The sequence below is a fragment of the Ursus americanus genome, chromosome 5 (genome assembly GCF_024610735.1).
Source record: "Ursus americanus isolate L20-20 chromosome 5, mUrsAme1.1.p, whole genome shotgun sequence".
Taxonomy (NCBI): domain Eukaryota; kingdom Metazoa; phylum Chordata; class Mammalia; order Carnivora; family Ursidae; genus Ursus; species Ursus americanus.
The window spans coordinates 26,619,790-26,647,663 of NC_142131.1; the positions used below are offsets into that span (position 1 = coordinate 26,619,790).

The 27,874-nt window shown below is 42.3% G+C and overlaps 1 protein-coding gene and 1 long non-coding RNA gene across 5 annotated transcripts in view; one reads left to right on the top strand and one right to left on the bottom strand.

Moving 5' to 3' along the window:
* The window catches only part of RASGRF2 (Ras protein specific guanine nucleotide releasing factor 2), a 231,173-nt gene extending 229,680 nt beyond the window's left edge, over nucleotides 1–1,493 (bottom strand). For 2 of the 4 annotated variants that reach the window (XM_045796370.2, XM_087862028.1), the window contains exon 1: nucleotides 1–1,476. In XM_045796370.2, coding sequence (XP_045652326.1) covers nucleotides 1–288 — 288 coding nt within the window. In that variant the 5' untranslated portion in view covers nucleotides 289–1,476. The other 2 variants (XM_087862029.1, XM_045796369.2) reach the window with 2 other exon arrangements.
* LOC148110060 (uncharacterized) lies at nucleotides 109–27,874 on the top strand. The gene is made up of 3 exons (XR_015724457.1): nucleotides 109–246; nucleotides 21,625–21,907; nucleotides 27,561–27,874. It is a non-coding gene; the product is annotated as an uncharacterized LOC148110060 (long non-coding RNA).

The following is a 27,874-nucleotide window of genomic DNA, read 5'->3' on the forward strand; positions in this document are numbered from 1 at the left end:
CTGCTTGTCCAGCGCATCCCGGGAGCCGCCCGGCCCGACTCCGGCCTTCGGCGGCGCGGGCGTCCGCTCGCAGCTGCAGCCCTCCAGGAGGTACATGCCCGCCGGGCGGCCGCTCTGCTCGCCCTCGAAGTAGAAGAGCACATTCTGGTAGAGAGCGAACCACTTCTCGTGCCAGCGACTCGCCTCGGCTGCCTTCTTACTCAGGAAGCCGCGTTTGGTGCCCTCCTTGCGGGCCAGGAAGGCCAGGTACAGGGCGTGCCCCTCGTTGTAGCGCACGCTCTTCTGCATGGTGAGGGCGCGGGGGGCTCACCCCTGCCTCGCAGCCATCTCGTGGCCGGCTCGCCCCAGGGCGCGCCCTCTCCGGTCCGGGCTGGCGAAGGGCGCCCCCTTGTCTGACGCAGCGCGCAGGGCACCCCGCCGGCCTTCGGGGCGCGGCGCCGCGCGGGTCCGAGGGGCGCTTGGCTGCGGCCAGGGCGGGTTCTCGGCCGCGACCGCCGCCCTTCTGGCCGAGCGAAGCCCCGGGAGCCCCCGACGCCCGCGTGGAAAAGTGGCCCCGAGAGGGCGCCCCGGCCCGCCGCCGCTTCGCCCGAAGTTGCGGGAGCCGGAGCCCGGCGGCGGGCTGGGGCGGCGCGACGCGCGGCAGCCCGAGGAGGACTGTCCTCGGGCAACTCGCTCTGGGAGACAGAAGGTAAAACGTCACGTGGGAGATCAGCTGTAATCGGCTTGGAGACCGATTTAAAGGGCAAAGTCGGCGCGGCGGCGTTGACGGCGGCGCAGTCCGCTCACCCCGGCGCGCGTCCCACCCTCGCCCGCCACCCCGGCCGGCTGCCGCCTCTGCTCCCGCGCCGCGAAGGGGCGGAAAGCCGGGAGGTGCGGGCGCGCGGCGGCAGCACTCACCCGCTCACACGCACGCACGCACGAATATATATACTCACATGCACACAAATGCACACTGACACAGCGCGCACAGTCGCAACACAGTGCTCGCATTTTAACAATTACACACTCACCCATACAAACAAGAGTACACATACACACAAATACACAGCCATGAATTCAGTCACAATCATACACACGAATACAATACTTATACACACAAAATTATGCACTCATATATACAAATACAGCCACAATGTGTACTTCACACAAAAATACATAGCCATATACAATTACACACTTACACAGGCAACTACACACGTGCACACACATACGCTCACCCAAACACACACATTAACAAACACAAACCATACACTCATACATGCACTCACCCAAACTCACACACACTAGACACGTACATATACACTCAACATACACACTCATGCCAATTACACATAAATACACAACACATTTATACTCATATATTCACAGTCATACAGGCTGGCACAGATAAAAAATCATACGCAAACACAATGAACATACAGATGCAAACACATTCACTCAAAAATTTACACAAGCATACACATACTTATACACAAGCACTTAACAAACATACAAATACACATGCATGCAAATTCATACACCTTCACAAACCCATTCACACAAACTCACAACTCACCTGCCACATCCATACACGCACACTCATCCATCAGTGCATTTCCATGGCAGTAGGCGGAGTCCCAGGGTGGCTTTGCATACCGGACAACCTTGACTTTGCCACTTGTCCTTGCACTGTTGTACTTAAAACCGGGGAGAAGGTTCATGAGTGCAACCCCCCGGTCCCAGGTGCTGGTGGTTCCCTCTCCATGACTGTGATTTCTCAGGATTAAGATGAAAGAAAGGAAATGTTAAGCACAGAGTTTTCAACCAGAAGAAAATACCCAAACAAGGGAGGCTTGCTGCCCCTGACAGAATGTCTCCAGAGGCTGCGCTGTCATAGATTCACCAGATACCCCAGGTAGGACTCGATTCATTTGATTAACAAATCTCACAAGTACAACCAGAAAACTGAGACCCCTGTTATAAAATGTAAGTGGAAAAGAAAAACGTGCCCAGAAGCTGCTAGTGAAAGGCCCAGGAAGCTCCAGGATTTGACTCTACTATATAGACTTTTCATTCCCCTTAGTCACTTATCATAAAAATGGTTTGCCCTGAAGTGTTTATGGTTAAATTTTTTTAAAAACAAAATAAAATCCTTTTCTGGACCATGACTCTGCAACAAAACACCTGTCTTGTACCGCAAGTTGTGTGTTCGTAAACTGATGGCCAGGGAGTCTGCCTAGTCCATCAGTGCTGTTCTTACAGAGTACTGTACTCTGCCTCACTGAGCAGCTGAGGGTTTTTTCCATCTTACCTAAAAACAAAACAAAACACTTTCACTATTAAAAACTATACAATAGAGGAATTGCCATTTGGAATTGTAGTGTGAGAACAGTGGTCATTCCTCTTTACACATTTTTAAATGTCTTCGGGACAGTGCTGTGCTAATTCGGGTTGAACCCAGCTGGGAGCTTGCATTGTTATTTAGAGCGGATACAAGTACAGAGACAATAAGGAAATGTGGGCAAGGTTTGGAGCCAGATTCTAAATGCAGAGGAGATGGCAATTGCCTCAGGAGGCCTTTTATTTCCTTCTCTGTGGCCCAGTCCCAGCTCTGAGAACCATAAGTGAGTTGACACCTGTGTATTTGATGCATTCCATTTTCAAGCAGAAACTAGTAAGGGTGTGAATTCAGTACAAAAACCATTTTGTGATGAGTATTCAAACCTTCTAGCCACTTGTGTTTTTGTCAGATGCGAAACATTCTTTCCCTAATAAGCAACGTCTCTGGTGTGGAGGCTAATTTCAGTGCTGATTTATTCTCTCTCTGTACTCAAATGTCCTTTTGATTTGAACCACACCAAGTATTCTTCTCAGCCTCTTGTCTGTCATCACTTCCTACCATGTAAGATGTTGGGGCTGTCATATGGCCCCTGACAGTGACAGAAGGGAGCTCTGGCTTCCTCTGAAATTTGGCTGGTAATCACTGTTGGTTTTAATTATGGAAATTCACTGGGAGAACTATGGATTTGATCACCTGTTCATGTCCTCAACATGATACTTAGGTGATGCAGAAGACACAGAGAAAAGACAGTGCCTTTGCTCCTGGTGTGCTCAGTCTATTAGGAATATGATTTAATGTTTAGGTGTTCCTCACCGGACTGTCTGTTCCTCCAAGATGGGGCTGTATTCCTGAAGCACCCAGTAAGAGAGCTTATATGCAGTTGGCACACAAATGATTCATAACTATTTCCTAATTAATATAGTATTTGCTCACTGAATTGTTAAAGGGTGCACACATTTGCAAATATTAGATCATTTTGCAAGACTGTACGGAAACAACCAGAAATTCCTGGACAATCCAGAGAAGCCATATCCTGTGGGGTTCTGATGGGCACTGGTGGGCCTTTATCCTCCTTCATTCATATGGAAACTGCTTCCTGGACCAGTGCCATCTTGAAACACAAAGGGCCAGGAGGTTATGTAAATGAGGGTGCTTTTTCCCCAGCTGATCAAACAGGTTGGCTAAAGGGACTCTGTTCCAAGTGGGTGGGAGCAAGCTCTTCTGTGAATTCATTGTTTTTCCCTCTTGCATTTCATGGACTCTTTCCTGAAAGGGTCAGTTTCAGCTGATTCTCAAGGGTAACAAAGCATTTCTCACTGATAACAGTGAAAGAGTCTTTTTTGCCTTTTTCTAGGCAAGTTAGGAGAAAAAAATTAGTAATGAACTGCCATATCTGGAGCCTAATGACTACTTGTAGAGGGAGAAGTTATCCACATAATTTGACAAGAAAGGAAGGGAGGGAGGAGACATTTTATCTGAGTGTCCAAAACTACGAAGGTTGGAGGGCTGGGGAGTTGATGCTCAAATGGAGAACCTGTTCCATAGCTTTTCAGAATCCCTGGGGTCACATGAGATGGTGCTCCAGGAGAGGGCCCTGGGAGCAAGCTGCCATTCAGAGGTTAGGACGAGGAGGAGGACAGCAGGGAGGGAGGTGGGACCTGGAGAGTGGGCTGTCCCAGAAGCTGAGTGAAGACAGTATTTGAGGAAAGAGGGAGTGACCTTATCAAGTGCACACAACTGGTGGTATATGCCCTTGAGTTCGCCATCTTGTCACGGCCACTGCCTGTCCAAACGGTTGTACGGTGAGGCTAACTGGCTGCTTAGGCAAGGAATCCGTTTATCCGGCTATATTGCACAAAGGACCCTGAGCATGTTTCTTGGTGGCTCTAACATCCCGCTAGCCTGTGCTGCCGGCGCAGATGGTGGAGGGCACAAACTGTGTACTTTGCGGGCAGAAGTAGAAAAGGAGTGGGGAGGCTGTGGGAGCGATTTGAAAACTATACCAATTTTCTGTCTCCTAGGAGTTGGGAGATTTGGATTCTCTCTAGGTGCAGAAACTGTTCTTTTATGAGAACTCCTGGAATAGGTGCTTTCAAGCAGTTCAGAAGTAATAAAGCAGATACCCTTTCATTCTGGGAGAAAACTGATGGGATCTGAATACAAGTATTTTGGCTCAGAAGCTCAATATTCTTTTGTAACGCCCATTATTGTGTGCACAACTACTCTGACATTTCTTTTTCTGCCGGCAGAAACTGGCAAGATGTGTAGATGAAAGCAGCGCTCCTTCTTCCTAGCATGGAGAAGAATATTTGCTTGCTCTGTAACTAGGTTTTGGCCTCAGAGATGTGGGCACACGTGATGGGCATCTCCTTGTAGGTCTGGTCATAACCATCTCTTCTCTTTCTTCTTATCCTTGCTAAGAAGAGAGACCACACCTTGAAGTCAGCAGGGCTACAAGACTTAGAAGGAGCCAAGGTCCTGGAGCCACTGGCTGGCTGCGAGCTGCCAATGACATTGTAACATAAGCAAAACGGAAACTTTTGTGGTGTTAAGCCTCTGAGATACTGGGTTTCTTGTTGCAACATCTAGTGTTAATGGCCCTGACTGGTACACTTCTCCATGGATTTAAACTGCACTATACTCCAGACTGTTCTTTGTACTTTTTAAAAACAGGCTTATTGTGGTCTAATTGACTTAAAATTAACTGCACATATTGAAAGTATACTATTTGATAAGTTTTGACATATTTGTATCCCCATGAAACTGTGGCCACAATAGTTTTGCATTTCCTAATGCTTATATAAATTCAACAGTTTGCATTTCCTAAAAGCTTATATAAATGGACCAATACAGTATATAGTCTTTTGTCTGACGTCTTTCACTCAGCAAAATGATTTTGAGATTCATCTGTTTTGATGGGTGTATCAATGGTTTGTTCCATTTCATTGCTAAATAGTATTTTGATAGTAGTACCCAATGAATAAACCACATCTGTTTATCCATTTTTATGTTGATGAACGTTTGGGTTGTCTTTTGGATTAACCCAAGGACATTAAGATTTTCTCTTGTGCTTTCCTTTAGAATTTTTCTGGTGTTAGCTCTTACAGTTAGCCCTATAATCCAGTGGTGTGGGGTACTGAGTTGCGGTTCATATTTTTACATATGGCTATCCAACTGTTCTAGCACCATTTGTTAAAAAGATTATTCGTTCCCTATGGAATTGCCTTGGCGTCCTTGTTAAAAATCAATTGGCTATACATATGTGAGTCTATTTCTGGACTCTATTCTGTTCCTTTGATGTATATCTTTATATATATATATACAAATTTACATTGATGTATGTCTTTACACCAATATCACACTGTATTGATTATTTTAACTTTCTAAAAATTTAAAATCAAGTCGTTTATGATTTTCACCTTGGTTCTTCATTTTCAGAATTGTTTTGGCTATTATAAATCTTTTGCAATTCTATATAAATTTTAGTTTCAGCTTATATATTTCTACAGAAAAAGTCTTGCTGGAATTACATGGGGATTGGATTGAATCTATAGGTCAATTTTGGATGAACTATTATCTTAACAATATTGAGTCCTCTGATCCATGAACATGGTATATCTCCCCATTTGTTTGGGTCTTCTTTAATTTCTGTCAGCAGTGTTTTGTAGTTTTCAGTGTATGGGTCTTACACAACTCTTATCTAATTTATCTCTAAGCATTTCATATTTTTTTGATGCAAGTGTCTTAGCTCAGGCTGCTATAGCAAAATACCATAAACTGGGTGGTTTATTAACAACAAAAATTTATTTCTCACAGTTGTAGAGGCTAGAAGTCCAACATCATGGTGCCAGCATGGTTGGGTGAGAGCCCTCCTCCCAATTACAGATGACTGATTTTTGTATCCTCACATGGCAGAGAGATAGAGAGAGTGAGGAAGGGAGGGAGAGAATGAACTCTCATCCTGTTATCACCTTATTAGGACACAAATCCCATTCATGAGGGCTCCATACCCACAACCTAATTACCTCCCAAAGGCCCCACCTCCAAATACCATTACATTGGGGGTTAGATTTCAACACATGAATTATGGGGGTACACAAGCATTCAGTCCACAACAAACAATAAATGATACATTTTGATTTATTTTCTGGTTTTCAATGATAGTTATATAGAAATAAAATAGATTTAGGGGTTTCTAGGTAGCTCAGTCAGTTAAGCATCTGACTCTTGGTTTAAGCTCAGGTCATGATCTCAGGGTCATGAGATCGAGCCTGCAACAGGGTCTGCACTTAGCAGGGAGTCTCTTTGAGATTCTCTCCCTCTGCACTTCCTCCCTCCCAGCCCCCCCCCCCCCGCCAGCTCTCGCACTCATGCACGCACATGTGAGCATTCTCTCTCTTAAATAAATAAATAAATCTTAAAAAGGAAGGAAGGAGGGGAGGGAGGGAGGGAGGGAGGGAGGGAGGGAGGAAGGAAGGAAGGAAGGAAGGAAGGAAGGAAGGAAGGAAGGAAGGAAACCTTTGGCTTGCATATCTGAGTGTCTGTGTGTGTGTGTGTGTTTTGTGTATTGGGGAAGGTATTTTGACTTCAGTCAACCTGAAGGATACCCCTGTACGCTCCCAATGGTACCTGGGTCAGTTTACTTAACAGAGTGAGTGTGTGTGTGTGTGTGTGTGTGTGTGTGTGTGTGTGTGAGAGAGAGAGAGAGAGAGAGTATATCTAGGCACCAACAGTCAGAGATGGTAAATAAGGAACAGGTCCATTAATATTTAGACTACCTATCATGCTTCCATGCCTGCATCTGATTGACTGTAGAAACTTTGCCATCTCAAAATGCTACCTCATTATTGCTAGGAGGCCACTCTGAGGGTTTGCAAAGAGGTCTGCACATGGTGTCCTCTTCCAGCCTCCTCACTGAGTTGCCAGCCCAGGGGCCTTTGTCTGTTATCCCTTGAAGCTAGAATCGCCTGCTTGCAATTCTGGTCAGTGGGAATGGAGATTGGCAGGGGGAAGCACCACCCACCTTTGCCAATCTGTTGTAAGCATGGAATAGGTCCTTTCTTTAATTACCCTCAAAACAACAGAGAACTGTGGGGGAGAAAACAGAGAATGCACATGTTAACGTGGAAACTAACTCAGGAGTTCCCTGCTTCAGAAAGAACTTCTTTTTCCCTTCAATCCAAGCTTTTCCTGCTTTCTCCAGTTATCATTTCTTGTCATAGCATCAACCACCTCTCTGGCTGACCTTGTGGAAGGTTGATTTGCTCTCATTAGTAGAAAACACATGTCCTACCCCAAAGGCTTGCTTTAAGACTCTAATGGGACTTAACTGTCGGTGGTCTTGGGGGTCAAAAAGCACACCTCAGGTAGGTCATCAATCCTCCAAGCCACAGCCAGTGCCTGCCGAGCCTGGTACAGCTCCTTTACAGTCTTTCTGATGTGAGGGTTAAAGTTCCTACCAAAAAAAAATTACTTTGTAGAAATCCCAGCAACATCAACTTTCCCTCATCTGTGAGCAAATGTCAAATAACTTCTCAAGAACAGAGACAGAACGTCTACTTCTTGCCTTAAACAACTAAAAAATAGGACAAAATGTACCAAAACCAAAACAGTGGTTTCCAGACACGGAACAATAGGCAGTAAAGGACTGTGATTCTTGAGTGAAGGAAGCAAATGAGATGAGCCCTAAGTGCCTCCGTTTGCAGCCTAAAGAGAGGCGCCAGGCTGCAGCACTTGAGTGAGAACCCAAAGAAGGCCTGGTGGCCTCACTGACTTGAAGAGACAAGACTCAGAGTTCAGAGAAGCAGTGGCTAGGATACACTGGACAGACTGCTGGACAGGAGACAGTTGCTCAAAGAGAGAGCTCTGAATCTGCAAAGTATTTAGCTGAGTCCTGACTAGCTCATGAGAATATGACTAAGGTCAGGAAAATAACCCCCAGAAAGAAGCAGGAGGAAAAATCCCCAGTGCTTACACCACTTCTCAGAAGTCAGAATGGAAAGGTCGCCTAACACATGGCTATGCAGTAGAGCACTCCGATGGGTGGGCCACAGTAACCCACACTAAAAGCTGTTCTGGACCTACCTAAGAAAGCTTAAAAGCAAGTCTCACATGGATCAAACATTTTCAATTTACTTACTTGCGTTCCAGAACAAAGTAAAAAAATATTTAAAGGAATATACTATAACAAACAAGAACAATGAGCCCAAAAGGTAGAATTCACAATATCTGGCATCTAACCAAAAATGGCACAGAAGCAGGCAAATGTGCCTCATAAGAAGGAGAATATGCAAACAGTAAGCACAGAGCCAGAAATGACACAAGGGACAAAATTAGTAGGCCAGGACATTAAAACAGCTATTATAAGCATTCCCCATATACTCAAGAAGGTAGAAGAAAGCATGAGAACGATGAGGAGGAAAATGGAAGACGAAAAGACCCAAATCAAACTTTAGAAATGAAAAATACAGTGTTTTAGATAAAAAACACACTGAATGGGATAAACAGCCTATAATACATCATGATGAAGTAGAGTTTATGCCAGGAGTGCAAGGAGACGTTTCAGTGTTTATTTAACATTTTAAAAATCAACTACTTCTTCACCATATCAAACAATTAAAAAAGAAAAACCATATGAATATCAGAAAAAACACCCATCAAAGTTCAGCATTCAGTCATGGTTCAAAACAACGACAACAGCAACTCTCAGCAAACCAGGAAGAGCTGGGAACTTCTTCAGCCCGAGTAGGGGCATCTATTAAAAATCTACAGCTAATGTCATACTGAATTCTTTCCTCCTAAGATGAGGAACAAGCAAGGACGTGCACTCTCACCACTTCTGTTTAACGTTTTTTCTAGAAGTCCTAGCCATGGCAAAAAGCAAGAAATGGAAATTAAAGGCATACTGATATGAAAGGAAAAATCAAACTATCTTTTTTAACAGATACCATGATTGTCTATGTAGAAAAACCTAATCTCTGAAAAGGTTACAAAATCTTGTGAGTGAATATAGCAAGCAAGGTTGTAGGATGTAAGATTAGTATATCGGGGGCACCTGACTTAGTCGGAAGAGCATGTGACTCTTGATCTCAGGGTCTACCCATGCTGGATGTAGAGATCACTGAAGAAAAAAAAAATCAATATATCAAAATCAATTTCACTTCTGTTTTTATTTTTATTTTTTTAAGTAGACTCTACACCCAGCCTGGAGCCAGGCCAAAAGTTGTCAATCTTACCTCCATATGAGGATCACCTAGGAGCTTTATAAAAAGACCAATGATTGTGTACACCTCCAGAAATTCTAATTCAAATTAGCCTGGGAAGAGCCCAGATATCTGCATTTTCAGAAGTGCCCACATAATTCTAATGGCCAGTTAGGGCTAAGAACTCCTATGCTAGGCCTTTGAAGCACATCTTCCTGATCTGCACAAAACCATTCGTCTCATCTGGGCCCACACAGTAAAGTAGCTTGTCTTCTCCCTCTTCATTTTCTCTCCCCTCCTGCCAGGGTCCACTGCACGCTGCCTGTAACCATTGCTCCGGTCACACCCCTCACTCTCTCTTTTCCTATTTGTCCTCTCTGTCCTTTCTATTCAGTTATTTACCCACACCCACAGCTTGTGGGCCAAAAGGCTAACCTCACACAGCCTCAGACAACCCACCAGAGAAGCGCTTTCCTTCTGGGTGTAGCCTCCACAGCCAGATAGCTGCTTTCCCTCTGGACCCCAGCACACTGGCTGCGAGACTCAGAGCCTTGCCCTTGCCCTGTAATCTGGTCTTCACAGGGTGACCACCCTGTCCCAGTTTGCTCAGGACTCCCCTGGGTTTAGCACTGCAAATCCTCCACGCTGGGAAGCCCCACAGCCCCCGACAAAGGGGATGCTTGGTATCCCTAACCCTGGTGCCAGTGCGTGCCTGACTTCTTTGTTCAAGGTTCAAGTCCATCTGAGTACATGAGCGTAGAAGTGACAAGTTACCAGATGACCTAAGGCTTACCATGGCTGGAGCTTATTATCGAATCTTTGTGCGGTTAAATTTCCATAGTTTATTTTAAATGGTAAAATTGTCATATTCTGAGGCAGTAAATGTGTCAGTCAAAAACACATATAGAGCAGCATATGCTTGCTGGAGGCAAATAAAATGAGATTCTGTAACTGCTACTCTTAGTTCTCAAGTAGTATGGGAAGATAATTTTAAAATGTGGATTAGTATTTTTTTGTTCAGGCTTTGGTAAAAATTTTGATAAAATATATAAAGAATAACAATGTATGTATACTTTATATTTGAAAAAGACATCACTCACCTCCACTAGCAAAGCATGTGCTCTGGGTTGATTTTCCGCTACCGTAGATGGACTTTGGTGCTCCAGCCGCGTTCCTTCACCCAGCCCCAGTTGGGGTCAAGCATGGACATCTGGACCAGACGATGCCGTGGGAGGCAGAGTGACACTCACTGATTCAACACAAAATCCAGAAGTGGGCAGGGTAGACCTCTGAAGGACACGAAGCAAGAGGAATGCCACCATCAGTGACTCATGACTTTATCATTACTGTGTCCCAGTGCACTTGTTAAAAATGCATATACTCATACTAAGGGCACACATCTTTGTGTGAATGGATTTTTTAGCCTATATTCCTTCTTTTTTTTTTTTTTTTAAGATTTATTTATTCACTTTAGAGAGAAAGAGCACGAGAGAGCACAAACAGGGGAAGGGACAAGGGAAGAGGGAGAGAGAATCTCCAGCAGCCTGCTCACGACCCTGAGATCATGAATGGAGCCAAAATCAAGAGTCAGATGCCACCATCAGTGACTCATGACTTTATCATTACTGTGTCCCAGTGCACTTGTTAAAAATGCATATACTCATACTAAGGGCACACATCTTTGTGTGAATGGATTTTTTAGCCTATATTCCTTCTTTTTTTTTTTTAAGATTTATTTATTCATTTTAGAGAGAAAGAGCACGAGAGAGCACAAACAGGGGAAGGGACAAGGGAAGAGGGAGAGAGAATCTCCAGCAGCCTGCTCACGACCCTGAGATCATGAATGGAGCCAAAATCAAGAGTCAGATGCTTAACCCACTGAGCCACCCAGGTGCCCCACTCATATTCCTTCCTAACAAGAGAAATGTGGCAATACAAAAGCCCTGGATCAAAAGAAGGAACAGTTGGAGGAAGAGGAGAAAAGGAGGTGGAGTATGGTATTAAATTCTGGTCTCACCTGCCTTAAGCCCTAGAGTTGGCCCCTGTTCTCACCTAGAAAGCCCCACCATCTGACAACTGTGGGAAACCCAGGCTTTTTTGCAAAGTTGACTAAATCCCACCTCCACCCTGAGGCTCCTGCTGGAACCTGAGACCCTTCAGCTTCTTCTGAACTCCTATTGCAATTAGGATAAAATGCATTTGACAACCGAATTTTGCCTTCCAAGCAACACCTCTTGAAATATGACTTAACTTTTTTTTTGTGGTCAATAAACATTCAGGTGCCTGGGTGGCTCAGTCAGTTAAATGTCTGCCTTTGGCTCAGGTCATGATCCCAGAGTCCTGGGATCGAGACTCACGTTGGGCTCCCTGCTCAGTGAGGAGTTTGCTTCTCCCTCTACCCCTCCGCCCTGTTCGTGATCTCTCTCTCTCTCAAATAAAGTTTTTTTTAAAAAAATAATAAACTTTGATGCATTTATTTTTTATCTTACTAGTCAGATTGTGACCTTTTTGAAGAGTGATCATAACTGATAGATCCATTTTCCCTGCAAGGTGTTGCTAAGGGCCTGGCCGAGGCAGACCATGTTTGATAACTTTTAGACACATGTATTCTGGCAAAAAAGAAACTAAACACACAAAAACCAAAACAAACCCAACTCATGTTCAAGGTTCAAAGTTTAAAGCCCACACCTCTTGTCACTTGCTGGCTATGACTCAAAGGAATTACTCAACTGTTCAGGATCATTGGACTTTCTTGAAAGGGTAATAACTTACACTTAGCTTGGCACGGAAGTGCACCTTGCATGTTGGCTATAATTAATCATACCTTTTCATTCTTGTTTTTAACTCTAGAGCACTTTGGACATTGCGGAGGAGGTGTTTTGCTAGGGAAAGTTTGAAGGGACAGCAGAGGTGGTTTGAATGAATCCATGTTCACATCTCTCCTATGGATTCCCTATCTTGAGCAATATTATAAATCTGACCCTGCCTATCATCTCTCAGAATTATGTAGGAATTCAATTGTCCAAATAATATTAGAATCTGTAGAGTTTGGCTGATTTTAGGGTTTTTTTTTCCCCCAAGCTTAGCTGTGGCTCACCCATAGCAGCATGAAAATTAAAAGGCTCTTTCAGCAGGGGAGAAATGTCACCACTGAAGCTATTTTAAAAAAATGATCGATAGACATAATCCTGTTGTTAGCAGAGACCAAAGTTTATGTAATTTGAACAGAAGAAGACAAGCCTGGATGAGACACCCCAGTAAAGGTCCGGGGAGCAAGACAGGAAAGCTCCCCACCAAATGTTATCTGAGCAAGGCAAAGCACAATGGAGCCTCCTGACACAAAAGGTAGCACGTCTGAGGCAATATTATTTTATATAAATGCTGGGGGTGGTCATGATACTGTTAGGCATAATGTCAATCCCAGACTCTGAAGTCAAAGAGATCAGGGTTCAAATTGTGGTTCTGCCATTTATTAAAAGTAAAACTTGAGGCAACTCTATGAGTCGGCACCCCACAATCCAGTGGAAATGTGTCCACTGATTTCCACATCTGTAAAAAGGGATAATAGATGATCATAACAATAGTAATGACACTGACCTCATGAAATTGTTGTAAGTATTAATGCGTGTACACTTTTAGCACAGTGTTAGGGACATAGCATGTATTCTTTTGTTAGTTATTATTGCCCTATCTCCCCACAATAATTCTACCCCATCATTCTAAGGCCACAACCCCTGGTCGTAGACAGAATGCTGAGCAATCCACAGGAGTCTCAATTATTTAACAACTTCCATTCCTTGTTCAATCTTCAGTCACAGCCACCCTTTTTTTTTTAATTTCTCACAATGTTCATGGGAATGGACAATAAAGCATTTCCTGTGAGATAGAGTCATTCAGATTTCCTATGTGGAGGACAAGCTCAATTTCCTGGGAAGGACCAGCTGGCATTGCCCCAGGCTGTACTTTGGAGCCAGGAACATTGCCTGACAGTTGGCATAGGAGTACGTTTCATTTTCTCTTGTAAGATTCAATAGTTATATTTTGTTCAAATTATAGTTCTGCTCTCCTAATGTGCTCTCCTAAATGTGAAATTAGGCCTGAAACGCACCTTCATTCTATAAGGCTGTGGTCTCTATGTAGCAGTAATCTCTAGATCTGGACGCAGTTGAAAATTCTGTGATGTTTCTATTAAGAAGGCAATGTGTTTCACCTAAAATAAATAAGTAATGGAATGAAAAGGACAGCATAGGAAATATAGTCAATAACATTATAATAACTTTGTATGGTGACAGATGGTAACTATATTTATCATGGTGAACATTTCATAATGTATACAATTGTTGAATCACTATGTTATATACCCAGAACTAAAAGAATATTGTACAGCAGCTATTAAAAGAAAAATACCTCTGTGGCAGGCAAGAGAGTAGCCGATGAACCGAAAGTGTTGAACCTGGATGATGGGTGCATGAAGGTTGATGACAGTGTTGTCTTTCTTGTTATATATGCTTGAAATTTTCCAAGTTCCAGAGTTCTTTTGTTATTTTTTTTAAGATTTATTTATTTATTTAAGAGAGTGGGGGGTGGGAAAGAGAGAGAGAGAATATCAAGTAGACTCACCGCTGACCCCAAGTAGACTCAATCCCATGACCCCAAGACCATGACCTGAGCCGAAATCAAGAGTCAGACGCTTAACTGACTGAGCCACCCAGGAGTCCGCAGAGTTTTTTTTAAGTTTGAAAATAATAATTAAGAATGTCAAAATGTGTGCTTAATGTATTCATTTTCAGAATAAGGATGCTACAAAATGGCATGTACTGTATGATTCCACTTTGGTATATAAATATAGTTGTACCCATTACACACACAAATTACTTTTAACAGCATTATGTAGTTTTCAGTGTAGAATTACTTCACATTTTTTCTTAAATGTATTCACATCTATTTGTGGTTTAAAAAAAGCTAAAATATATTTTTTCTTAAATTACATGTTCAGTTTTTTGCTTCTATATATAGAAATTAAACTGAATTATGGGTGTGAAAACTATATCTTGAAAAATTCCTACGTCCACTTTTAGTTCTCATAGTTGCACTGTAGATTCCATAGGATTTCTATGAAGATAATCTTGATCCCTGTCAATACAGACATTTGTCTTTCTTTCTATCCAAACTTCATGGTTTGTACCAGCTAAGACTTCAGTAAGATATTGAATAGAAGATGGAGAGTGGTCATCTTTGCCTTGTTCCTGATTTTAGGGGACATGTTTTGAATATTTCACTATGACCCGTGTCACTATGTAAAACAATATGAAGGTTCCTCAAAAAATTAAAAAATAGAACTACCATATAATCCAGCAATCCCATGTCAGGATAGATATAGAAAGGAAATCAGGATCTCGAAGAAATATCTGCATTCCCATGTGCACTGCTGCATTATTCACAAGAGCTAAGCAATCTAACGGCCCACCAACAGATGAATGGATAAAGAAAATATTGCATATGCTCCCAATGGAGTATCATTCAGCCTTAAGGAAGAAGGAAATCTCGCCATTTGCAACAACATGGATGAGTCCAGAGGACATTTTGCTAAGTAAAATAAGCTAGACACAGTTGAACAAATGCTAAATGATGCCACTTATATGAGGAACCTGAACCGGCCAACTCACAGAAGCAGAGAGCAGAATAGTGGTTGTCAGGGGCTGAGGGGGTGGGAGAAACAGGTAGATAGTAGTCAATAGGTCCACATTTCAGTTACACAAAATTAATAAGTTCTAGCGCTCTGCTTTTCATCATAGTTTGTATGGTTAATAATACCATGTTGTATACTTAACATTTTAGTATGTTGTGTTCTTATCACCAAATGATGATAATGATAATAATTAAGAGAGTCAGAGGAAACTTTTGGAGGTGACAGAAAGGTTTAAGGCATAGAATGTGGTAATGGTTTCATGGATGTGTACTTACCTCCAAACTCATCAAGTTATATTCATTATGTACAGCCTTCGGTATGCAAGCATACCTCAAAAGGTGGTTTTAAAAAATCAAAAACAAATTAATTTAAAAAGAAGGCAATGTGACCCAGAAACATTAGAAAGAAAACCTCAGAAATCCAAATACCCTGAGCTGGTAAAAGAAATAACTTCTGAAGACAAGCCTGAGAGCTTTTACACACTGTGTTGCAAATGCATTTTCATTACTTTCATTTGCCTTTGTTTCTATGAGTGTGTGAAGTTAGCTGTCAATGAGCTTATTTATGTAACTCGTATGGTGGTGCAGTTGCTGAGATCTACTGCTGTGATCATTATTTATGACAAAGCTAGCTCCTGTTGGTAAGTGGACAGGTTTCCACTCTAGAGCACATCTATGTTTGTGTTATTTTCATCTCAAATACAAATGGCAAGCACCGTAATTGTGAAAGAGAAAAGCGAAGTGAATTATAGATTGCCTTAATGGAAGACCAAATATCCTGGGGATACTTCAAACTTTATTTTTTAATAGCATCTGAAGAAAATTGAGAAATTGCCCCAAATCTGATGAGAACCCCCACCCTGACTTTGGTGATGACATTTTTTAATTAAAAAACTGAATTTCGGCTTATGATCTCTTGGTTTAATTTCCTGTGTTGTTTGTTACTCTAGCTTGTCAGATTACTGCAGGAATAAACTTGAAAGATCACAGGAACTTTAAAAGTATATTACATGTCCTAATGGCAAGGAATATGCTTTAAAAAAAATACTGAAATTGCCTTGAAATCAAGATGTAGAAAAAGAACTACTTATGCAGGGACACACAGGGTGGATTTTAGTGTATTTGGAAAGAAAGTTCTGCTGATTAGGATTGGCATAGTTGGACATAGATGTCGAACCATTGGGAAATTCTGGATTTCTGGTCATTGAGACCCCTTGGAGTTTTATTACTAATTTAGCTACATGACATAGTAACATTATCCCTTGAGCATTTTCCATTCTAGAATGTCACAACCACCAAGAAAAGGAAAAATAGGGACGCCTGGGTGGCTTAGTCGGTTAAGCATCTCCCTTTGGCTCAGGTCATGATCCCAGGCTCCTTGGATCAAGTCCCGCTTCGGGCTCCCTGCTCAGTGGGGAGCCTGCTTCCCCTTCTGCCTGACGCTCCCCCTCCTTGTGCTCTCTCTCTCTCTGACAAATAGATAAATAAAATCTTTGAAAAAGAAAAATATTATTTTTCAAAATCCTTTATCAGAGGCACTTTGGTTGACTTTGGCCTGGCCGCACAGGAAGCAGCTAAACCTCTCCTGGGCCATATCCAGTTCTACCAGTGGCTCCATTCCAAGCTCATCCAAGAGCCCTTGCCCACTGAAGCCTGGACCCCTGGAATATTCCCATGAGAGCCATTGGGGGTGCAGGTTGGGCAATGAAATAAAACAATAGCACTTCCTCATATTCTAGCAGGCTTTTATTTCAAAAACATCAAAATGTGCCCATATGTCATCTGGCAGGAATGACATTTAGGAATTCATTTAGACCATGATTCTTAAAACATTGGTTTATAAAAAGTTTCACTGATCTTCTGTGAAATGAGAAAAGTAAGGATAATGTAGTAAGTTTGTAATACAAATCAGTAAAATTTAAAGGCCTATTATTCTGAAAATTTTTCCCTTCTTGTTTTAAGAATTAATGCATCCTTTTTATGTAAAATGATAGTGGTTATTGACAGTAGGTTTCTTTTAAAAAAAAATCCTTATCAAAATAAAGAACTGACAAGCCAAATTGTCCACAACTCTCCAACCTCCATTATAAAAACCTGTTGGATCCACTGACTGTTCCTTTTACAATCTACACTGTATCCATGTGATTTTGGGTGTGCCGTCTTCTCCACCGTGTTTAGGAAACTTGCATGTACAAGAGCCATGCTTCACTCATCTTTGTGCTTTGATATCACTGCCAGTGCTTGGCCCTCTGCATGTAATAGGTGCTCAGTAAATGTTTGTTGTGTTGAAGATGAAGCAACCTCCATTCTTTTTTTTTTTTTTAAGATTTATTTATTTATTTTGGGGGGGAGCAAAAGCAGGGGGGCAGAGGGAGAGGGAGCAAGAATCTCAAGCAGACTCCACACTGAGCTCAGAGCCTGATGTGGGGCTCAATCTCGGGACCCTGAGATCATGACCTGAGCTGAAACCAAGAGTCGGAGGCTTAACCAACTGTGCCACCCAGGTGCCCTGCAACCTCCATTCTTATTGAAAGTATCTCCAAAGGAAACAATAGGCAGCCTTTATTTTATAGTAACAGTCTTTTGAGGTTTACTTATAACGGTGAAATAGAAAAGGGCTGTGGAGTGACAGGCCTGGGTGGATTCCTGGCTCTGTCACTTTCCTATGAACCTTTAAGTTTTTGTTCCTTTGGCTTCTTCACCCAAAAATGTAGAATATGTGCTTTGCTACTCCACGCACTTGACTGTGAGCTCAGATGTGTGCGTGGTGAACCACTCTTTGTCTACCTAACACTCTATTTTGACCCACCACAGGCTCCTTCCTCTCTGGGTCCCATCATGAGTCCAGGTGGGGGTACCTCCTCACTGTAAGGCTGGGTCACAAAGATGGGGTATGGGGCGAGCAGCCACACCCTCCTCTGTAGAGCAGAAGCCTCTAAGGAGTTGGAGCAAGAGGGAGTCAGCCAAACAGAGAGAAGACTAATGTCTAGCATCTATTTAGTCCTCACTCTATGCACCAGGCACTGTTCTAAGCAGTTCCATGCAAGAACCCTGGCAGGTGGGTGCTGCTATTGCTGTCCTCATTTGTTGCAGAGTAAAACCGAAGCACAGCTAGTAACAGGAAGAGTTCCAAGCAAGCCCTCGCGGTGTGGGAGAAGCCCACAGTCTTGCCACTGCATCATACCTGCCTTTCAAGGTGGAGGGACAGGAGGGGGAGTAAGGCTAGCAAAGCGTTCTAAATCCACTCTCATCCTTCTTGTCTACATGAGCCAATAGACTCCCTTTTTGATGAGCAAGTTGTTATCCTCAGGTCAGCACTCATGATCTCAGGAAGATGAGTAAACTGAGGTCCTCCGACTTACACAGACAAAGCCACGCGCTCCTTGCATCTCTGTAGCCTCCCACCCCACTGCTTCCTCTCTCACAAAACTTCTGATCATCTTAACCCAAACACTCCTTGGCACCACTGCTCTCATGCCTTCACTCTCTTCTGGCTGTTGGGACTCCGCCATCTGTTCAATTCCATCCCCTTCTGAAAGCCTTTGCTGAGCCCTCCAGCCCGCAGTTCTCTGTTTGTCCTCTGCATCACCCTGGCAGTACCCCACCCATCAATTATATTTGCAGCCTGCCTCTGGGATATTCTGTGTTGATACTTAACTCTGGCTTCAACTTAATCCACGTGGATGAATGGATCCTTGATATCCATCTTGACTAAGTTCCTTGAAGGGCAGGACTTTCCTTTTCTATTGTACTTCCCAAAGCAGCCAGCACCAGCACCTTACAGAAAATTAACATGTGTAGGTTGATCTTTTAATCTGTTGTTATTCATCACCTCTTTCCAAGAAACTCAACAGTCCCTCACCTTTTTCACTGTCTAGCAGAGGGGCCCAAGCACCATCCCCCTTCCAGGCCTCTAACAGTTTGGGGTCTGGTAATGCTTAGACCCTCCAGTCTAAGTCAGGAGTGGGAAAACCCAGGCACTGGGCAGCCCCGTGACAGACAAGCGGCCATGTGGGAACTTGCAGGCTATTCTCTCTACGCAAACCAGACCAATGCACAACCTAAATATGTCATTGTAAATTATCAAAGTGACATCTTAACTTCTTTTCTTTACAATACAGTTGTTAAGAACCTCTTGAGAAAAAAAGATGTTGTCTAGGAAACCTGAAGGCTGTGCCCATTAGGAAGCATTAAAAATAGGAACAAAGAGTGTCCAGAATCCAAAATGTTGGATGAAATTCTGTATTAGGCCATATAAGTAAGTGAACAAAACATTTGTTCTTTCCAGTCAGCATGAAATAGGTACATTTTTTGAGTGTCTACTATATGTCAGGCATCCTATGGAGTGCTGTAAACCTTACAACAAAATAAGGGCTATTCCATTTTATGGACTAGGAAGTTGATGCCCGTAGAAGCTAACACTAGTGGGGAGTGAGAGAGGACATAAGGACCTTCAGCAGGACTTGAAACATTATTTCATACCCATGTTTTTAAAAGCACAGCGACTAGGGGCGCCTGGGTGGCTCAGTCAGTTGAGCGTCCAAGTCTTGATTTCAGCTCAGGCCATGATCTCAGGGTCCTGGGATCAAGGCCCACATTGGGCTCCCTGCTCAGTGGGGAGTCTGCTTGTCTCCCTCTTCCTATCCACCTCTTCCCACTTGTGTTCTCTCTCAAATAAATAAATAAATAAATAAATAAATAAATAAATAATCTTTTAAAAAAGCACAGCAACTAAATCCTATCATCAGTAGTATGTATATGTTTACTCCATTATGCCTCATGTGAACTTGTCTTAATGTAAATCACAGTTAAGATTCTTCCACTGATGCAGGTTCCAGTTATACTAAAATGGAAACAGCTTGTTTTTCCTAATTAGGAAAGGAGATGTTAGTACATTTTACCACAATAAAGAAATCACCAAAAAAGAAGATGCTCATTGTAAAAGCAAACAAAAATAGTCACTATCTGGGAATAAATGATTAATAATCTAGCGATATCTAGATTAATAATAAAAGCTTCTTTAAAAAGTTTGAATTCTGGGGCACCTGGGTGGTACAGCTGGTTAAGTGTCTGACTCTTGGTTTTAGCTCAGATCCTGATCTCAGGGTCGTGAGATTGAGCCCCATGTCAGGCTCCACACTCTCTCCCTCTCCCTCTACTCCTCCCCCTGATCTCTCTCTAAAATAAATGATCTTTTTAAAACATAAAATAAACAGCTTGATATAGTTTCAAAATATTCTTTAATGTCTTATTTCTTATAACCACTTCAAAGCTGCTGAGTATTAATTTAATAAGAAATTTTTAAGAAATGAAAAACATCATGGTTTTCTTCTTGCTTCAGATAGTTGTATCAAAAACACTTGATTAAATCAATCAGTCATGACTTTAGTCTCCTTCGGTTGTTCATGAATTGAACAGATGAGGATTGGTTGGCCACTAAGTGACAGGTGCTGCTCGAGGCTCGGGGGATACAGCAGCAGACAAGAGAGACAAAAGTCTCTTTGGTTTTGTTTCCCTTGCCTTTGAAGACGTGTCATGAAAGAAGGTGCTGTGGCCGATGTTGAAGAGGTTACTGCCTATGCTCTTCTCTATGATTTTGATGGATTCCTGTCTCACATCAAGGTCTTCCATCCATTTGAAATTTATCTTTGTGTATGGTGTGAGAGAGCGGTCAAGTTTCATTCTTCTGTATATAGCTGTCCAATTCTCCCAGCACCATTTATTGAAGAGACTGTCTTTTTTCCATTGGATGTTTTTTCCTGCTTTCTCAAAGATTAGTTGACCATAGAGTTGAGGGTCCATTTCTGGAGTCTGTATTCTGTTCCATTGGTCTATGTGTCTGTTTTTCTGCCAGTACCATGTTGTCTTGGTGATCACAGCTTTGTAGTATAGCTTGAAATCAGGCAATATAATGCCCCCAGCTTTGTTTTCCTTTTTCAACATTTCCTTGGCAATTCGGGGTCTTTTCTGATTCCACACAAATTTTAGGATTGTTTGTTCCAGCACTTTGAAAAATGTCATTGGTATTTTGATCGGGATGGCACTGGAAGTGTAGATTGCTCTGGGTAGCATAGACAAGACAATTATCACATGGTTTCACTCATTTGTGGAACATAAGGAATAGCAGGGAGATTGTTAGGAGAAGGAAGGGAAAAATGAAGGGGGGAAATCAGAGGGGGAGATGAACCATGAGAGACTATGGACTCCGGGAAACAAACTGAGGGTTTTAGAGGGGAGGGGGGTGGGGCGATGGGCTAGCCCAGTGAAGGGTATTAAGTAGGGCACATATTGCATGGAGCACTGTGTGTTATATGCAAACAACAAATCATGGAACACTACATCAAAAACTAATGATGTACTGTATGGTGACTAACATATCATAATAAAAAAAAAGTCTCTTTGGTTCGTTTATAGAGAGAACGAGGAACTTCTGTGTGGGAGATTTTCCTGTGGAAATGGGGCAAAGAAGAAAGAAGTGAAGAGGAAGAGAATTACTGAAGATGTAGATGGAAAATGAAAATTTCCTGAGAAGGAATGAATTCATCTGGGAATAGGAGAGGACAGAGGGAAAGGTGACACCAGAATGTTGGACTCACTGGAGAGAAGAAAAGAAAGTAGGAAGGAGATAACTTGGTTAGTGATCATCCCAAGCCAAGGGGTGACCTGTCCACCCAAAAACAAACTTGTGTGACCCAAGGTGAGAAAGAGAGGTGTGGAGAGGCAATTTCAGCACAAGCAGAGAGAAGGGGCCATTTTGCAAGGTGAATGTTAGAATCTATAGGAAGTGAAGCACAGGAAAAGGGTAGACTGGCAGAGATTTCACTCAAATAAATTCCATGGTTTCAAAGAGTAAATCATAGGGAATAATTTGAGAAATTTCCAGAGGTTTCAATTCAGATCTATTTTTTTCACAGTAAAATGCTATTTTATGTTTGTTATAATAAGATAATGTGTGGTGGCAAGTTATCTAGTATATTTGGAGGGACAGAGTAGAGAGAGCTAGTTAAGTCACTGGGATCACATGAACAGTGAGTACATAAAAGAAATAGCTCCCCGTGCAGGGTGGATAAGAACTTGCTCACCAGGTTTGCAACTTCATCAGATTGCATTTATTTTTACTGATCAATCCTCATGTTCACTTTAAGGAGTCCTTGACATTTGTTTTAAATGCGTTGAAAGTAATGCAGATTCACTCAGTTTCTACACCATTAGAATGATGGCCCCACCACACATAATTTCCTAAAAAGGTCAGAGGAGTACGAGGGTTAAGTGCATAGACTCTGGAGTCAGAATTTGACTCCGGGTTTGAATTCTGACTCAAAGGACACAGTCATTTTCTAGCAGAGTTATGTGACTTTCTGCAAGTTATTCAACTTCTCTGGAAGTTCAACAGTTCTTCATATGTAAAATGGAATAATAATAGCACCTAGACCATCAGGTTACATTGGAAATTGAATGAGTTAATGTATGTGCAGCTTTTAGAAAAATGCCTGGCTCCAAAAAGTGTTAGCTCTAAAAAGCAAAACAAAACAAATAAAACTAAAAAATTACTACACCAGGGGCGCCTGGGTGACTCAGTCAGTTGGGCGTCTGACTCTTGGTTTCAGCTCAGGTCGTGATCTCATGGCTCATGGGATCAAGCCCCGTATCAGGCTCCCAGCTCAGCATTGAGTCTGTTTGAAGATTCTCTCCCTCTGCCCCTTCCCCAACTCATGTGCTCTCTCTCTCTCTCTCAAAATTAAATCTTAAAAAAAAAATTACTATGCCAGTTATTCACTAGCAAACGTTGCTGCATGCATATTAATTTGCTTTCAGAAACATTCTAGGAAATGCTTGTGATCATGTGAAGAGTTAGAAGCTGGCTCAGCTGTCTAGGCTCCACTGACCCCCAGCACTGACCATCAGAGGAGCTCTAAGTCTGTGACTGTAACATCTGCATCTGACTCACTTCAGTTCCTTGACTAGGCCAAATTTGTTGGTTGTACTTTGCTAGAACTATATTAGGAATTGCATCTGTGATGTAAGGTAATGTGTGGTGGCAAATCAAAGATGGTGATGATTTTTAGCTGTGTGTAGATGTAGCACAATTTCTTTTAAGTAGGTTCACGGAGGGAGAAAACCTCAGAACTTTCCCTTTCATCTTTGGATGTCTTCCTTTTAGCAGAGCTTATCTGGAAACAAAACAAAACTGTCTCTTTCACCAAATCTGGCCCCACACAAGCCAGTGATTTAACCAACGTTCATCCTTGGGGCATTTCCCACCTAGGCTTTACCCTCCATCCAAGCTCTGTCACCACACACACTTCATAACTACCGTCGTCCTCAGCTCTGTCTTAAGGAATATCTGTATTTGAACTTCCTTTAAACAGGTAAATGTTAGAGGCCAACATACAGCTCCCTACCTCTGAAAAGCCTGCCTATCTCCTGCTCTTCTCTCACTGAAGTCCTCCCCTACTTCCTCTTGTTGAATTTAGAGAAAATATGCCACCAATTCCAAAGAGATTTTCCGGAGGAGAGTCACCAATAATGAATGTAATTTTTTTTCATCATACTTGAGGAAGAAGGTTAAGGTAGAGAAAAACAAGAGCAACAAAGAGTGGGGAAGGAAAGCAGAAAAGGCATTCAAGAAAGAGAGAGGAAGTAGAGAAGAACACTAGCTACTTTCATGGTTGGTGTCATGAGGAAAAAGCTGAACGGGTAGGATTTAGGAAAGAGTCCACCGGCCGACTTAGGAAGTCAGGTAGGGAGGGTTTCTAAAAGGCCTTACTCTTCAGCACACTGAGGGGTCAGCATGCTCAGTCAGACTGGGGGTGCAGCAGAGATATTAAGTCAACAGAGGATATGGCCCAAATTGTTGGGGCAGGCTCTGGCTACGTAAGCCATTTGGGCAAAGGTCAGCACGATGGATAGTCCCAAAGGGTAATCACTTCATGGAACAGAGAAGAGCAAAATGAACCCTAGGTATTTAGAGATAGACTGAGGTGTGTTGTTTTAGTTTTGCCCCTGAGACAAAACCTTCTTGTTCTGTCTATATTCAAAAACCACAAAATATTTGTTGAGCATCTGTCAGGCACACTTACGAGTCATGGAGAATGACAAGGGGATAAGATAAAGCTCTCTGTCCTTAAGAAGTTTACCACCTCTTGGATAAACTAGAAATTCAAACAAAAACAATAATGACAGTTAAAATGCATTGATCAATTACTGTGTGCCAAACATATAATACAAAATTGCCATAGATAAATTATTTTATTCTTTCAACAGCCTTATGCAAGAGGTATTATTATTATTTTATTTTTTAAAGATTTTATTTATTTATTTGAGAGAGAGTGAGTGTGCGTGCTGTTGCATGTGAGTGGGGTGAGGGAGAGAGGAAGAGCAGAGAGGGAGGGAGGAAGAATCTGAGTGCAGACCCCGACCCAGGGCTCAATCCCAGGATCTTGAGACCATGACCCAAGCCGAAAACGAGAATAGGATGCCTAACCAACTGAGCCACCCAGGTGCCTCTTATTATTTTAGATGAGGTAGCTGAGGCACAGAAAATTTAAGAAACTTCCTTCATGTCACATGGTTTATAAGAAATAAGGCCAGAATTTAAAATGGGAGAAGCACCTGAATCAAAACTGGGGTTGGGAAGGGGGGACAAATTCTGGTAAGTTGTCTAGCAGAGGCGGCATTCAACTTAGATTTTAAAGAACAAGAAGAAGCCAGTCATGGAGAATATACAGCAGCAGGCATGGCATGCTTAATTTTACAGTGCCAGGCCTGCTGAAGTTCTGAGGAACCAATCAACCGTCCCCTCCATTCCTCAGTTTCTAAACAGTGGGTAATGGACACAAGGAATTAAACAAGGACCAAACTGTGAGGTCTACCTAATTCCTTCCAAAGTGCAAGACTCCCTAGTGGAGGTTTGGAAAAAACAGAGAACAGAGAGCTTGGGAGACAGGCCATGTTGCCTTTGCATTCTTTTAACTCAGTCCAAAAAAAAAACAACAACTGTGATTTCAGTATAGATTCTGGCAAGAGGGGTAATGAATGAAGTAATGATTCTGAATATCTTTTCTTGTGCTTATTGGTCATTTGTGTAACTTCTTTGGAAAAACATCAATTCAAATCCTTTGCCCACTTTTTAATTGAGCTGTCTTTTTATTGTTCAGTTGTAAGTATTCTTTATTCTTTATATATTCTGAATATGAGACCCTTATCAGGGTCTACATAATTTTGTATACTATAGAATTGGACTGTCTCTAGCTTCTGGGAAGCAACCTCTAAACTCCTGGAATGTCTCAGTGTCTTTATCATTCATGGGGGCCCCTCAGGCCACACCTGACAGTTTGTGAGAATGAGGTGACTCACGACGGGCTCCTTAAACTAAAATAAACTAAATCACCTTGACAGAAGCCATTGAATCAGATATATCTGTTATTGGCTTAGTGAGATATTCCTTTTTCAGTTACGCATTCAAGTTTAGAGATATTTAAATGCAGCAATGGTCTGCAATTGGTAAATATGGTAGGTTCATCACAGCCCCTCAAAGTAAAAGAGGACATTAGATTGGAGTGTTCTAAATATTTAGCAGCTTCCATAGCAAACCAAAACCTAAGCCTGTAAATGCCTCAAAAACCCAAGAAATTGAAATCTAAGGACAACCAGTCACCAACAGCCAACTGGGCTTTTCTAAATAAAGCAAATGCTTAAGTTATGGCAAATCAAGTACTTCCCTTGCTTTGCTTCCCCATCTTTCCTACAAGAGTCTCTCCCCCGGCTACTGTCGGTGAAGCACCCCTAATTACTTCCAGTGTGGCACTGCCAATTAAAATAGACTCTTGCTCAAATAAACTCTTAAAATTTTAATAAGTCTCAGTTTATCCTTTAACAGTTCCCTTTTATATCTCAAAGGCAATTTTGGTCACCTCTTAGAGTTCTCAATCCAAGCAAAATAACTCAAACCCTAACGGCTCTTTCAATTTTTTTTTAAGATTTATTTATTTATCTGTGGGGGTGGAGGGTGAAGAGCAGAGGCAGAGAGAGAATCTCAAGCAGACTTCTCACTGAGCATGGAGACAGACATGGGGCTCAATCCCATGACCCTGAGATCATGACCTGAGCTGAAATGAAGGGTTGGATACTTAACCAACGGAGCCACCCAAGCGCCCTTCAATTTTTTAAAATAATTCTGGCACATTTTTCTTTCACTACTTAGGTGATCATATCCTGTTAAATTATAAAGATGGGGTCTAAATTTGTGTCATGTAGCAATTCCTGAGTATGGTATACTATGAGAGGTAAAATATGCCTTTTTTCATATAAGTCATATATTGGTTGGATTATAGGTACAGTTGGCTGGGAGCATAAGTAGAAAACACATGTTCTTTACTTTTTTTTCCCCCTCTTAGACAATATTCAACAGCAGTCAGTTATCTCTGCAAAAAATAAAATCCCTGTTTACATGGAGAACAGGATGAATTCACTGGGTGTGGAAGAACAGCATTTTCCACCTAACACTGACATTTAGAGTAGTCCTCCTTGCCCTGAAGTGTCCCCTTTCTTTTGGGAACCAGAGCAACAGTCATATTGTTTTGAACAATGAGTATTCTGGGCACAAAGGGAGAAACTGTCAGTTTAGGCACAGATAGGAGTTTAGACTGAAGATTGCAGTGGATCTGTGTGAATTTGCCAATACTTTGACCTGGATCTTTCTTTTTACTCAAAGATCAAGAAATGAAAGTAGAAATACAGCAACAAACCAGCCAAAGGAAAAGCCAGCCATTGACAGTTAATGTTTCTGAGGGGCCATTGTAGAACTGTAATAGTGTGGCAGAATTCAAAGTTGTTTTTTTTAATGTTTTTTTTTTAAGATTTATTTATTTATTTGAGTGGGGTAGGGAGGGGCAGAGGGAGAGAGAATCTCAAGCAGACTCCCCACTGAGCATGGAGCTGATGTGGGGCTGGATCTCACAACCCTGAGATCACGGCCTGAGCCAAAACCAAGAGTGGGAAGCTCAACCAACTGAGGCACCAGGTAGCCTGCTCCTCAAGCTGTTTATTTATTATTATTATTATTTTTAAAGATTTTATTTATTTATTTGACAGAGAGAGAGGCAGTGAGAGAGGGAACACAAGCAGGGGGAGTGGGAGAGGAAGAAGCAGGCTTCCGGCTGAGCAGGGAGTGGAAGGCAGACACTGAACGACTGAGCCACTCAGGCACCCTCAAGCTGTTTATTTTAAAGAGAAATAGATATAATAAAGAAAATTAGTGGGTGTGAGGGTTATACCGACAAGATGGTGTCACTGGTGCAGTTCTCTCTACTCATCAAGATCGGCTGCTACTCTGCCCTGTTCCTCCGCAGGCCTACAGAGCCATGTGCTGTAGTTACCTGAAACCTAGGGCAGAAAAGGAAAGGAGGAGAGAAGCTGAGGAAAAAAGAAGCAGGATGAACAGAAATGGAATAAGAGAGAACCGACAGAAGTCTAAGATCGCAGCATACTGAAGCGAGCCTGCCTTTCTCTGCTATGGTGTGGATGAAACTTTCTGTACTGTGTGATGCTCAAAAATGAACGGAAGAAAAAGAGAGAGAGAGAGAGAGAGAGAGAGAGAGAGAAAGAAAGAAAGAAAGAAAGAAAGAAAGAAAGAAAGAAAGAAAGAAAGAAAGAAAGAAAGAAA